The sequence below is a fragment of the Bicyclus anynana genome, chromosome 17 (genome assembly GCF_947172395.1).
Source record: "Bicyclus anynana chromosome 17, ilBicAnyn1.1, whole genome shotgun sequence".
Lineage (NCBI taxonomy): Eukaryota > Metazoa > Arthropoda > Insecta > Lepidoptera > Nymphalidae > Bicyclus > Bicyclus anynana.
The window spans coordinates 13,582,426-13,595,484 of record NC_069099.1 but is presented as its reverse complement, the minus strand read 5'-3'; the positions used below and the strand labels follow the sequence as shown (position 1 = coordinate 13,595,484).

The following is a 13,059-nucleotide window of genomic DNA, read 5'->3' as shown; positions in this document are numbered from 1 at the left end:
TATTATAAGTATAGATAGATATTATTATTTAACGTTCGTTAATAAATGACTAAATTAAATTAAGTAAATTTTCCACATTTGTCTGCCTCAGCTTTGATGCGCTAGTGCGCCATCTCTAGTACCTATAAAATATCATTGTTTACAACCGATTGAGAATTGAGGATCTTCAAGTCTTCAATTAAATGGTTGGTACTACCTTATATTAGTAGAATACAATTTTTATGTCAGTTTTTAGCATAGATTTTATAGATTGCAGATACCATATGGTGGGCGACCTCGTTTCTATATCTAGCTGGGAACAGTTGTTCGAATGCGGTATCTAGGAGGACATAATGGAAAACTAGACACTATCAATAGGTATTGTCAAGACATCGATTGTAATATATAGGTAAATAGGTCATAGATACAATCTACTTGTATTGTTAAGTATTTTTATAAATATAACCCTGAATATCTTGTATTAATTTCAAATACATGTGACAACTGCCTTTTTAAATGTGGTTGTATTGCAAGAGGAATTCGCCATCATTGTACAATTATATTAAAAAGTATAGTGTCTACCCTAGTTAAAAATTTAGGTTTGAGTCCTGGGTTGAACTATGAAAAAGGTACTGTCGTTTTGACTTTTAGGGAATTTTCAGTTAAAACTCTCAGTCTGGAGTTAGAGCGCGTTAAGCCGTCTGTCAAGGTTTTTTATCATTAACATCTGATAGTGGTCGTTAATTAATTTAATATTATAACCAGTATTGGAGCAGCGTGATTGGTCCATATGCCTTCTCATGTAAGCAGTGGCGTGCACTTCATAGATGCATAAACGCAATACCCTGAGGATTCATTACGTATTGGAGGAAGAATTTCCCATTTTGTACAATTTGTTTCATACCCTAGTTAAAAACTTGTGCACGCCACTGCATGTAAGGAGTGAAGCCTGGCCTGTAGGCCATAAAATAAGGGTATAATAATGATATGAAATGCTTTATTGGCCCATTGGCTTCGCATCACGAGGTAAAAACTGAATTCGACTCGTGGGTAAGGTCATAATTATCAACCCGTATTCAACTCACTGCTGAGCTCGAGTCTCCTCTCAGAATGAGAGGGGTTAGGCCAACAGTCCACTACGCTGGCCCAATGCGGATTGGCAGACTTCACACACGCAGAGAATTAAGAAAATTCTCTGGTATGCAGGTTTCCTCACGATGTTTTCCTTCACCGTTTGAGACACGTGATATTTAATTTCTTTAAAATGCACACAACTGAATAGTTAGAGGCGCATGCCCCGGACCGGATTCGAACACACACCCTCCTGAAACGGAGGCAGAGATCATAACCAACTAGGCTCTCATGAAATACAAACCTATTTTTTAACCGACTTCCAAAAAGGAGGAGGTTCTACGTTCGGCTGTATGTATGTTTTTTTTATGTATGTCCAGCGATAATTCCGTCATTTGAAAATTCTTTTTTTATTTTGAAGGGTTTGATTCTAGGGTGGTCCCATTTTTTTTTCTTCTAAATTCATGGTAAGTTGCTTGTCCATAGAGATAATGATGAAGGTACTAGCGTCATCAAAATACGCGACAGTCGATACCTAACAGATCGGTCGAGGCAGCTATACGTCGTACGACTATGACGCACTCGGCAGTCTAATTTTACTTTTGAAACGCCTCGATGGATGTTCCGGAGCATAGGAAACTAAAATATTTAACTACTGGCAGACGTTGTAATCGGCATACTAGCTAATGCCCTGCAGTTTCTCCCGTTTAGTTTTTGTTCCCAAGGGTTTACGAGGTTAAAATATAGCCTATAGCCTTCCTCGATAAATGGGCTATCTAACACTGAAAGAATTTTTCAAATCGGACCAGTAGTTTCTGAGATTAGCGCGTTCAATCAAACAAACAAACTCTTCAGCTTTATAATATTAGTATAGATACTAGCAAATGCCCTGTGGTGTCAACTGTGTAGTTTTTGTTCCCGAGGGTTTACGATGTTAAAATATAGTCTATGACACTCGTAAAATATGTGGCTTTCTCTTGGTAAAACAATTTAACAGTTGGTTCAGTAGATCCGAAAGTTACCCCTAACCAACACCTAACTAATATTTTTTTTAAACTACCCCTGAGGTCTTCAAAAACCTATATTCGGCTCACTGCTGAGCTCGAGTCTCCTTTCAAAATGAGAGGGGTTAGGTTAGGCCAATGGTCCACCACGCTGGCCCAATGGCAGACTTCACACACGCAGAGATTTTTGATTTCTTAAGATGTAGACAACTGAAAAATTGGAGGTGCATGCCCTCATACATTTTACTAATTTTTGCTTTCACACGTAAGGGGCCCCTGAAATTCGAGGGCCCCGTATCATTGATAACAGCTAGCTAGCTAGCTACGCCCCTGTCCTAACATAAACAACAAGTCAATAGTCATCTTCTATTCAATCATCAATTCATCTTTATCTTCGACATCATTCATTGTTTTCCATCAAGCATTTTTTTAAATCGGCATGATCGTAGTCAACATAAAACATGAGTCACTTGAACGATTTAATTCGGTGTAACGCGTCTCTGAGTCGGCCCCGACATATACAGGTTCATGATTAATGCGTTTTAATTAAAACTAACCGATTAAGGTGATAATTAAAGGTCAACCTCAGACCTCATTGGTACGAGTAAAGGCAGTATGTGTTAGCTATCTACAAAAACTTTCCAGATTCGATTTCCGGTTGTCGAAAAATATCTATACTAATATTATAAAGCTGAAGAGTTTGTTTGAACGCGCTAATCTCAGAAACTACTGGACGGATTTGAAAAATCCTTTTCAGTGTTAGATAGCCCATTTATCGAGGAAGGCTATAGGCTATATATTATCCCCGTACTCTTACGGGAACGGAAACTACGCGGGTGAAAAGAAGTACACGATGAGTCCTTAGAACATTAATGAGACTATAGTTTGCGCGTTATCAACTGAGTCATTTTTGACGGCCTCCGCCGCCGGAGGAGTGGTAAGCGCAGTGGGTTACAAGTAGAGATGAAACGGATAGCTTATTGGCCGGATACCGGATATTCGGTCAACCGTGTGGCCATATAGCCGGATATCCGGCCGCCGGCGGTGTTGTCAGGCGGTGCTCCGCCGGACAACACCGGCTAAGCACCGCCTTCATATTGATCAGCAGGTAGAACATATGATGTTATTTTTCGCTTCTTAGTTTAGTGGGTACGTTTTTAGGTTTAGAAATCGGTTGTATTTTTTATTATTTTTCCATTTTTAGTGTAAAATTTCATCTCAAACGAATACATCAGACCCCTAATGACACCTTTTTCAAGTCGGTTAAAAATACTGATGCGACGCTTAGTGTCGTACAGACTCGAGAATGTATTCGTTTTTGAATTTCGTATTTGTGACGGGTACGACACCGTCGTGTTCCGTGCACTCTATCTGCCTATTATTGATTAATCTGTGGTTTAGAAAAAAATAACGAGGCATTTGTATCTAAATGTTTGTCCCATTCCATCACGACCTGTCAAAAACGCAATCTCTGAGCGGTCGGACTTTAATAGTTCCAAAAATCTATATTATACTAGCGGACGCCCGCAGCCTTGTCTGAATTTGTGAACCACAAAGCCTTGAAATATTTACGGTGTGCCTAGTGGGAGTTTTCAATATTTTCATACTGTTACTATCACGTTGACGTAAACGCAAATTTATATGGAAACAGTTGTGCTGTAGTGCCACTAGAAGGCACTGTTTCGATTCCTTAGAAATTCGCGTTTACGTTATCGCGATAGTAACAGTATCAAACAGCCACTAGGCTCTCAGGACTTTAAATGAAACACATTCAAACATAAGATCAATTTATTGTCAACTGTATGAACATAACTTGCATGTACGTACATACATACATTGATGACATTCTTTTATCGAATTACAGATTGCCATTAACCTTTTTACTTTTTGGATTAAATAACATTTTGGATAAAGAAAAAAAATCAATTTCTGTACTTCATAATATACCTACCTAACTACATATAATCGAAACAAATTCACTTATAATTAAAACTATCATTAAAGCCATAAGTCACTTTAGACCTCAGACTAATTACAAAAGGACTTGACTTGCTGGACGCTACCCCGCTGTCAAAGATCAAGAATCAACGATCCAACTGTTGCTATAGAGTCGATGTTTCATTGTGGTAATCTCATTCATCGTGAAAAGAGCTCACTAAAGATGCCGGTTTGTGTGTAAATGGTATTAAAAACGGCCAAAAACTTCTAGTTCACAAAAACATAAAGTCGCGTTTCATTTTTAAGCATTTCTAACCTAATTAGGTGTACAATGTATGTAAAAAGATTCGATTCTTCTGACAGAACAAAAAAACATTGAGCAATTGGTAATCCAATATTCTATGTAACGAGTCTAAGCGATGTGATTGTAATTTGTAAGTCTGTGTAAAAAATACTCGTCTGTGTGTGTGTGTTGTGTGTAATGTGAATCAAATGTATAGTTGTGTGTATTGTGAGGACACAAAATATATTGACCGGTGTTGAATATTTTCGATGTGTGAGTTTACCTATTCCCAAAAAAATTACAGACAATTTTGTTGGTAAATTTGAGTGTAATGCAACTCCACATCTAATTCCTCTATGCTTTCATCATAAACTGTTTTATAAACTAACTATTCGTCGTCAACCCATATTCGGCTCTCTGCTGTGCTCGAGTCTCCTCTCAGAGTAGGAGGGGTTACACCAATAGTCCACCACGCTGGCCCAATGCGGATTGGCAGACTTCACACAAGAAGATAATTAAGAAAATTCTCTGGTATGCAGGTTTCCTCACGATGTTTTTCTTTTACCATTTGAGACACGTGAGATTTAATTTCTTAAAATGCACACAACTGAACAATTTTGTTTATGAATTTGGGTGTGATACTAGTCCATACTACTGGTTGAGATATGTGATAGCCCAGTGACTATGACCATTGCCTTCGATTCCGGAGGGTGTGGGTTCGAATCCAGTTAAATATCACGTGTCTCAAACGGTGAAGGAAAAACATAGTGAGAAAACCTGCTTGCTAGAGAATTTTCTTAATTCTCTGCGTGTGTGACGTCTGCCAATCCGCATTGAGCCAGCGTGGTAGACTATTGGCCTAACCCCTCTCATTCTGAAGCCAAATATGGGTTGATAACGACTAGTCCTTATGTAATTAGTCTGAGTATTCAATACATTACTGCACCTTCCTGTGATACTCTGGCGTGGCATTCCCATAGTCCTGCAAGTTGAAGAGAGTGGACCTGTTGGTGACCATGTATTTGAGGAAATCCTGGATATGAGTCAGCACATGCTGCAGTGCCTTCTCGTCTAGTGCTGTGTAGGACAACATTGGACCCAACTTAGCGAACAGTCTTAGGAGGTGTATGGAGCCGTAAATTTGCGACATTGGCGTGTCCGGGTAGTCCTGGAAAGGAGTGTTTGACAAAATTATTAGTTAATAATTAATTTTACGTTTATACCTTTAGTGACATCAAGTAACATCGTGACGTCAAGAAATGGACGACAGCGTTTTTGACGTTTGAAAAAATTTACAACATACATAATTTTTAAATTGACTTTTCTATGAATCGATATATTTCGGACCCTTATTCCTAGTACTATACGAAATATTGTATAAAAAAGTAGTCTGAAGTAGTTTCCGTGAAGAGTGGGGAGTTAGAGAGGGGTAGCGATCGGTTGGCGGGAACGACTTCAAGTGCGCTTGTGGCGTTCGAGCTGTCCACATTTCTTGTTGTGTAATTATTTATGGGTTACTTGGGATTGGCGGGGAGAGTTACTTAAATGGAAAAGGGAAATGTTAGTTAACTGTCAAAGGCGCCTTTAACCCTACACACAACGTTCAGAAGTTCGTGACTCCACTCAAGGTATTTCTCTTTCATTCTAGGGTCTTATTATGGTTACAGTTTGTTAATTAAGTTGTCGGACATCTGTTGTCCTGACAAAAATTGTAAATCATAACCTTTGTTTGACATTGGTTTTCTTATTTTTGTAATCCACATCTGAGTTTGCTAAAAATTGTTTATATTAAGTTTGATATGAGTTAACTACCCTATTGTTAAAATATTCAAACACCAACCTGCAACACCTCACTGTACTGAGGCCTTTCAAACTTGTACAGGAGCTGCGAGCCGAGTGAAGCGTTGAAATACTCCTTTATGCCATCTGTGATGTCGATCAGCACCGTCTCCTTGGAGTGGTTGTGGAGTTTGCTCAACTTCTTGGTCGCCAAATAGTTGTCCACTATCTGGGAGACCGTCAATTTGGCTGGCAGGAGAGCCAGCTTCTGCTGTCTGGTGATAACGTCCCAATCGTCAACCAACCAGACTTTTAGCTCTTCGGGGATTTTGATTTTAACTTCCACTTTGGCGAGATACTGCTCCTCCGATTCGATTGATAGGTCCAGGCGGCCACGTTTTTTTCTGTAATTAATATTTTATTTTTGAAAAATAATGCACTTTATAACATAACTAGTAGTAACCCGCATAAATCCAATTCCCATTGTTCATTTAATTTTTTTTAATTTTCAATTCGATTAATAGTTTCAAAGCCTATTCAACTTAAACAAACGAACATACAAATTTTTCCTCTTCGTAATATATTAGTATTGATTATTATTTACAAATATTACTAAATATTTCTTTATTCTTTCTTAACAGGTATAGTATTTGATGCTGAAAATATTTTTGTTTGATTTTTTAAAAACCTTAATGTTATAAAGAGTACTCAATGTATCCATGTAACTCACGCATTTATCTATCCTTGCATTTTAAAATCTTAAAGATTGGCTGCGTCATAATTATAAGGATGCGTTTAAATGCGTTAATAGATCTTAACATGTGTCATACATGTTAAGATCTATTTATAAAAGAAATATTATTTACTCCAAAAATATTAACTTTAGAACATGTTCTTTGAACATTTTCAATTATTTTTTATCCATAATCCAGAGTTAAGAGAAATATACCCTGTTTATTAAATATCTGAGTATTATTAAAAAAAATCCTCTATGTACTTTAAGTCGCCTTACTTAGGTTGATCGGAGCCCGAGTCAGCTGGGCAGTCTTTGCTCTGAGACTTTGTTGCTTTGGCTGCACTCGAGACGCTCTCAGTCTCTTTACCTGAAATGCATACATGACATTAGAACATTATGACATACATGTAACTAGTACATACTTAGTTTTAAATAGAGTCCGAGCGAAACTAGTTTTCTGGCCGAAACCGAAACCGAATATTCGGCCGTGACTACAGTTTCGGCCGAAACCGAAACCCACGTGGTCCAGTATAAAATTCCTTTAAATACTGATTTTTATAGCATTTTACCCATTATTCTGCATTAATTAGGACATAAAATGGAAACACAGTATATTAAGTTTGTTATAATCATCATAATATAAAAAAAATATTAATAATATTTTTTATTATTTTATCCAATTGTTCTCATAGCAAAATGTAATTATCAGTTATCAATAATCAAATCAGTAATTGTTTCATTTAATACTAAGTAATTTTGAAATTCATTAATTAATACATTTTTTGTACTTAGAAGAATAAATAATAATCAGTTCCATCAAAACATAACCTCTAAAGAATGTTTGCGTCGGGCGATAATGCTACGCGTACAATTGTATGTATTCTGTATGTACGGTCATACATACATACATACGAGTATCATACATAGAAGTTAGGCAAGCATGCACGACTACTTCCGAAATCAGTTTCGGTTTCGGCAAAAGTTTCACCCTATTTTGGCCGAAACCGAAACTGCGGCCGAAACTTGAATTTTAGCCGAAATTCGGCCGAAACCGAACTTTCGATCGGACACTAATTATTTTGTAATATGAAATACAAAACAAAAAATAATTAAATACACTGCTAGACATAGGCCTTTCCGAGAGCACGTCACCACACACGATCCTCTGCCTTCCTCATGCAGCCACTTCCCACTACCTACCTAATGTCCTCGGACCATCACTGGAGGGACCTACACTGTGCTTGCTGGTATGTGGTCTCCACTCCAGAACACGTCTGCCCCAGAAGTCATCTATTCTGTGACAAATATAACCCGCCCACTCCCACTTTAGTTTGATAATCCTTTGGGCTATGTCGTATAATTTCATTCTCCTACGGATTTCCTCATTTACTGTACGAACTAAGCACAACCTCTTGGTAATAAATCCGACCTCTTTACTGTTGATTACCACTTACCAGCTGGAGTAGAAGCTCTTGACTCCTCTCTTACTGGAGTGGAGCTAGCAGTAGCTTCAGACTTGCGCCCTTTAGCTGGTGCTGAAAATATGGAAACAAATACAAATGAGTTTTGATTCAATTCAAATTCAATAAATGAAGGTGCTGGAAATTAAATTTAAATGTTTTTTTAAATCCTGTTACCTATTATTTAAATATTAGGTAACAGAATAAATAGAAAATACAGCAGTTGTGCTAGTTGGTCAATATGTGCACCTTACAATGATTGTTAAAATTGCTGTTCAGCATGATGATAATCTGAAAGCTGAAATGGAGAAGTATCAAAGTACTTGGAACTAGGGTGGGAATGTTGACTCAACTGTCTGATAGTTCCGAAAACACTTCCTCAATAATAGAGTAGTTAAATTGTTGAGTAAATTACCTGAGTAAATTGTGGATTGAACTATTACTGCAAAATCCCTGAATGTATGAACTAAATATGATTACCTAAATCTTAGTTATAATAAAATTTCCAATCAATTTAGTTTAAATGTTACCTGAATTTAGTATTATCTAGTATATTGTATGAATAGAAATTATATTATTAGGCATTGGCAGTGCCCTGACAGGGCCTTACGTAACCATACTATTAACATTAAAACTACCTGTGTTTTAGTATAAGTAGGTATATGAATGCTATAAATAAACAAATAAATCAGCCCAGCTGTTTAGTGAGACAAAAGAACAGCAATGATTTTATACATACCTATTGAAATTATTGAATAATTAATCAAATTAACTGTGAGAGAAAAATAATAATAATAATGAACAATATAATAAAATAAAATAAAATAGCCTTTTATTTTGAACAGCTTTTGGTTACATGAGTGTTGTGTTTGATTGATTATATTATGTCCCGCTGTTCAAAGTGTCTTCTGACATAGGCCTCCTCCAGCTGCTTCCACTGCACCCTGTCAGCCGCAACTCTGGTCCAGCGTGGCCCCAGGGTTAAGCGGATGTCGTCCTCCCACCTTCTTATTGGACGTCCACGTTGTCTGGTACTGTCTCTTGGGTACCAGAGTGTCACCTGCTTGCTCCATTTATCGGACGTGCAGCGCAACATGTGTCCCGTCCAACGCCATTTCAAGAGGTCGATTCTAATAAGAACATCAGCGAGTTTTGTCCTATGTTTTATCTCACTTGAGGTGATCCTGTCCATTAGTCTTATACCCAAAATACTTCGTTCCATTGCCCTCTGACACTTAGCTAACTTTTCTCTATGTTTTTGTGTCAGGGACCAAGTTTCGCTTCCGTATGTTATACAAGGGAGTATAGACGTATTGAAGGTTCTCCTCTTAATGGACATATTTATTTCTTTGCTTTTCATTATTTCCTTTAGTGAACAATATAGTGTTATATTAAAGCATTTGACTTACTCTTTTTAGTTTTGACAGGTTGGGCGGAATGTGCCCTTTGCACCTCCTTCTGTCTCTGCACATTGGCCTCATTGTACTTCAGGACTCTGCTTTCAGGCACCCATTCATCCCAACTGCAATGTAACAACATCTTTTTACCAGACTGTGGCAGAGTGAGAATAATGTTTTTTGAGCACATATATATGTGACTATGTTTGTCTATTCCTTTGGCATGCCCTGTAGCCCAAATAGCAGGACAGCTTAAGACATATCAAGTGTCATGGAGTTTGTGAAAATCATAGTAGTGACATATGCTGTATAACTTTTCAAAATGGCCCTCGTAAATGAAAATAAAGGTGTTGTTTTCTAACCTGACCTAACATTATGGGTATCAAAAGAAAGGGTGTGCAAATATACTTTTTATGTTTATAATAATGTTTTTTAAACTCACTCCAGAAATGGATGTTATATTGTCAGAAATGCACGCATGTATATATATCAAATTCACAGAATATAGAAAACGCTAAAACTAATACAACAACTTTTTTTTTAATTCTGTGTGTAAGTCTATTCCAGCTCCTAATTGTGTGTGTCAAATTTTATGAAAGTATGTATGTTTGTCCACACATATCTCAAAGATTAGGTCTTCATCAGATTACAAAAAATAAAAAGGCTGCAGAGGCTGTGTGTGGTGGTTTCTATAAAGGAAATGGAAAAAATTGTGTTTTTATTACCTCTGTGGTATTTTTTATGTGGTTGCAATGAAAGCCAGGTTGTCATAGTTGGTGGTCTACAAATACTTTGTGGTTGTGCTGTGGTTTTACTTTATGGTTATTACAATTAATGTGTTCTAGATAATTTTATAAGTTTGATTTGACTTACTGCAGTACAAATATTTCTAGTTTTAAAAAATTACTAGCGGTTTCACCCGCGTGGTTCCAGTTCCTGTAGGAATTCAGTGATAATATATAGCCTATAGCCTTCCTCCATAAATGGGCTATCTAACACTGAAACAATTTTTCAAATCGGACCAGTAGTTCCTGAGATTAGCGCGTTCAATCAAACAAACAAGCAAACTCTGGAGCTTTATAATATTAGTATAGATAATGTTATCATATTATTGGTGAATTTTATTTCAATGTTCGATTTTCAGAGATACTTGCATGTAAAATAGGTAAGTAATCTGTTACAACATTTTAAAGAAAGGTCTATGTTGAAATTAATGCTTATATTAAGATAATGAAATACAAAGTGTTATGTTATGTGATTAATTCTTTAGCCAGTCCATAAGGGGTCCTCAAGTAATAATTTTAACATAAAATAATTTGCATTAATATAGTGAAAGTGGTCAAATATAGACCACTGTCCATTATTGTCTATAAGGCATGACTTGACCAGCTTATAGGCTGTACAGACTACTTTAGTATTTTAGTCGAGTACTAACAATTTTTGAGCAGTAAATCCAAAAATCATTTGTACTCGACTAAAATACTGAAGTAGTCTATACAGCCTATAAGTCTGTCAAGTCATGCCTTGCTTTATTGCAAACAGTGATTATATACTATTTGATTGCAAAGGCAACCTTAGATTGATGATTCAAAACTTTAGATTGATTCCAGAAATTAGAAATAATCACTTCACTTGTGCATGACAGAACTATATTGAATAAAATGCATTCTACTGTATGCAATTAATCTCTAAAATGTAGCAAATCAATGTAAATAAATCGTGAGTTACAGGTAATCTCAACGATTGTCCCGCCAACACGAGAGAATCATTTATTAGGGAAAAATTAAAATTATACTTACTTTTTATTCCATCCAGCGTAATGAATTAAATACCGTACATGTTTATCTTTCGTCACAGAACTTTTGAGGCATTTCGCCTCGTAGATTAGTGGGCCATGAAAACACAAAACTTTTTCACCTGAAAAAAAAATTGAGTATCAACCTTAGATCTCTGTAAATTAATATTACTTAACTGACTAAAATTTATTTTTATAAACAAACCTTCCGCGAACTTAAGTTTAGGGGCCATAATATTTGATTAATTTGTTAATTAAGTTTTAATTATTTACGTACTCCACAGTAGGTATTGAATTTGTTAATTGTTTGGGTTTGCAACCAGTGTTACCAACTCTCCAAATTATTTATCCCTAAAGTTTGTGTCAAAAACCCCTAAAATCGCCTTAATTATTGAGTTGTCCCCCTAAAAATATAAGTTCATAATAATTTAGAAATAATATGCTGTAATATGTTTCAAAAGTCTATATTTAATCACAAAAAATATTACGTCTTTATCTGAAGATTCAGATTTTTTGAAATCATTCATGTTGACAATGAATAAATTTTACAATTTTTTTTATTCGATGAAAATTGCCACCGGTTGCCTCAGAGTGGTTGTAGAAAAACGTCGCTAGGTCAAGAAAGAAATATTGAAATTATCATCAATTTAAAAATATTAAAGAGTCAAAAAATCCCTACAAATACCCCTAAAAATTTTAGACCCCTAAAAAAATCCCATTTCACTTATTTGCCCCCTAAATCTGGGGGGAAAACCCCTAAGTTGGGAACCCTGTTTGCAACTTTGCCAATGACAATCACAAACGTCAAAAGTAAAAAAAAAGTGTATTATTATCTGTGATCAAAACAACACAGATTAATTATTACTCCACAGATTAGTAAGATAGTATACAATACTTTATGAGAAAATCTTAATAATCTGTAAAAGCAAGGACAAACACAACAGTAAGATTATCTATGCACAATTGACAAACAAATCACTTAAGGTCTCAGACCAATTACAGAAGGACCTGCCTCGCTAGACGCTACTCTCTGTCAAAGTGTATGATCAACGATCTAACAGGTTTATAAAAACTGTTTCTATGGAATCTATATTTCATTCTTGTAATAATTGTCTGGTCAAAAATTTCTAGTTTACTAAAAAATTATCAAAAATTTCTAGTTTACTAAAAATTGCAGTTGTAAGTATTTCTTATTAAAATAAATCTTTGTAATAAAAACAACATCTATAAAGAATCGATTCATCTGACGTAACAACAATACATTGATCAAGTAATCGAATATTCTGTGTAACAAGTGTATGTCGTTTTGTAAGAGGGACGAGGTAAACTCATACATCGAAAATATTTAACACCAATACGTATATTCTCTGTCCTTACACTACACATAACTATAAATGATTCGTAATACACAGACGTGTATTTTAAACACAGTGACAGATCGATTCTATAAATGAAGTTTGTATGAACACGTTTGATCTAGATCATATATTTTTTGACAAAAGGTAACCTCTAGCGAGGTATGTCCCAAAGGAGGTAATTGGTCTGAGCTCTGAGCTTAAACCACAACCCCCGCCACAAAATGGCAATGGAAATCACACATTCACACAATCGTCAATC

General features: G+C 36.0%; 1 protein-coding gene across 1 annotated transcript; it reads right to left on the bottom strand.

Annotated features, from left to right (window-relative positions):
- Window positions 1-3,828: 3,828 nt before the first annotated feature.
- On the bottom strand, window positions 3,829-11,804 carry LOC112049508 (mortality factor 4-like protein 1). Its single transcript, XM_024087435.2, has 7 exons — window positions 11,648-11,804; window positions 11,447-11,564; window positions 9,660-9,772; window positions 8,245-8,325; window positions 7,067-7,157; window positions 6,116-6,458; window positions 3,829-5,443 (listed from the first exon to the last, which is right to left on the bottom strand). The coding sequence occupies exons 1-7, from the start codon at window positions 11,673-11,675 to the stop codon at window positions 5,213-5,215; spliced, it is 1,005 nt and encodes a 334-aa protein (XP_023943203.2). The 5' UTR covers window positions 11,676-11,804; the 3' UTR covers window positions 3,829-5,212.
- Window positions 11,805-13,059: the final 1,255 nt, after the last annotated feature.

What these genes read in the sequence shown, in the direction of transcription:
- LOC112049508 (XM_024087435.2), bottom strand. Translation starts at nt 11,675, where the DNA reads ATGGCCCCTAAACTTAAGTTCGCGGAAG. An exon ending in ACCTGTCAAAACTAAAAAGA is followed by an intron (nt 8,326 to 9,659) that starts GTAAGTCAAATG and finishes CCATATTTTCAG; the next exon opens with CACCAGCTAAAGGGCGCAAG. An exon ending in AGTACAGTGAGGTGTTGCAG is followed by an intron (nt 5,444 to 6,115) that starts GTTGGTGTTTGA and finishes ACTCCTTTCCAG; the next exon opens with GACTACCCGGACACGCCAAT.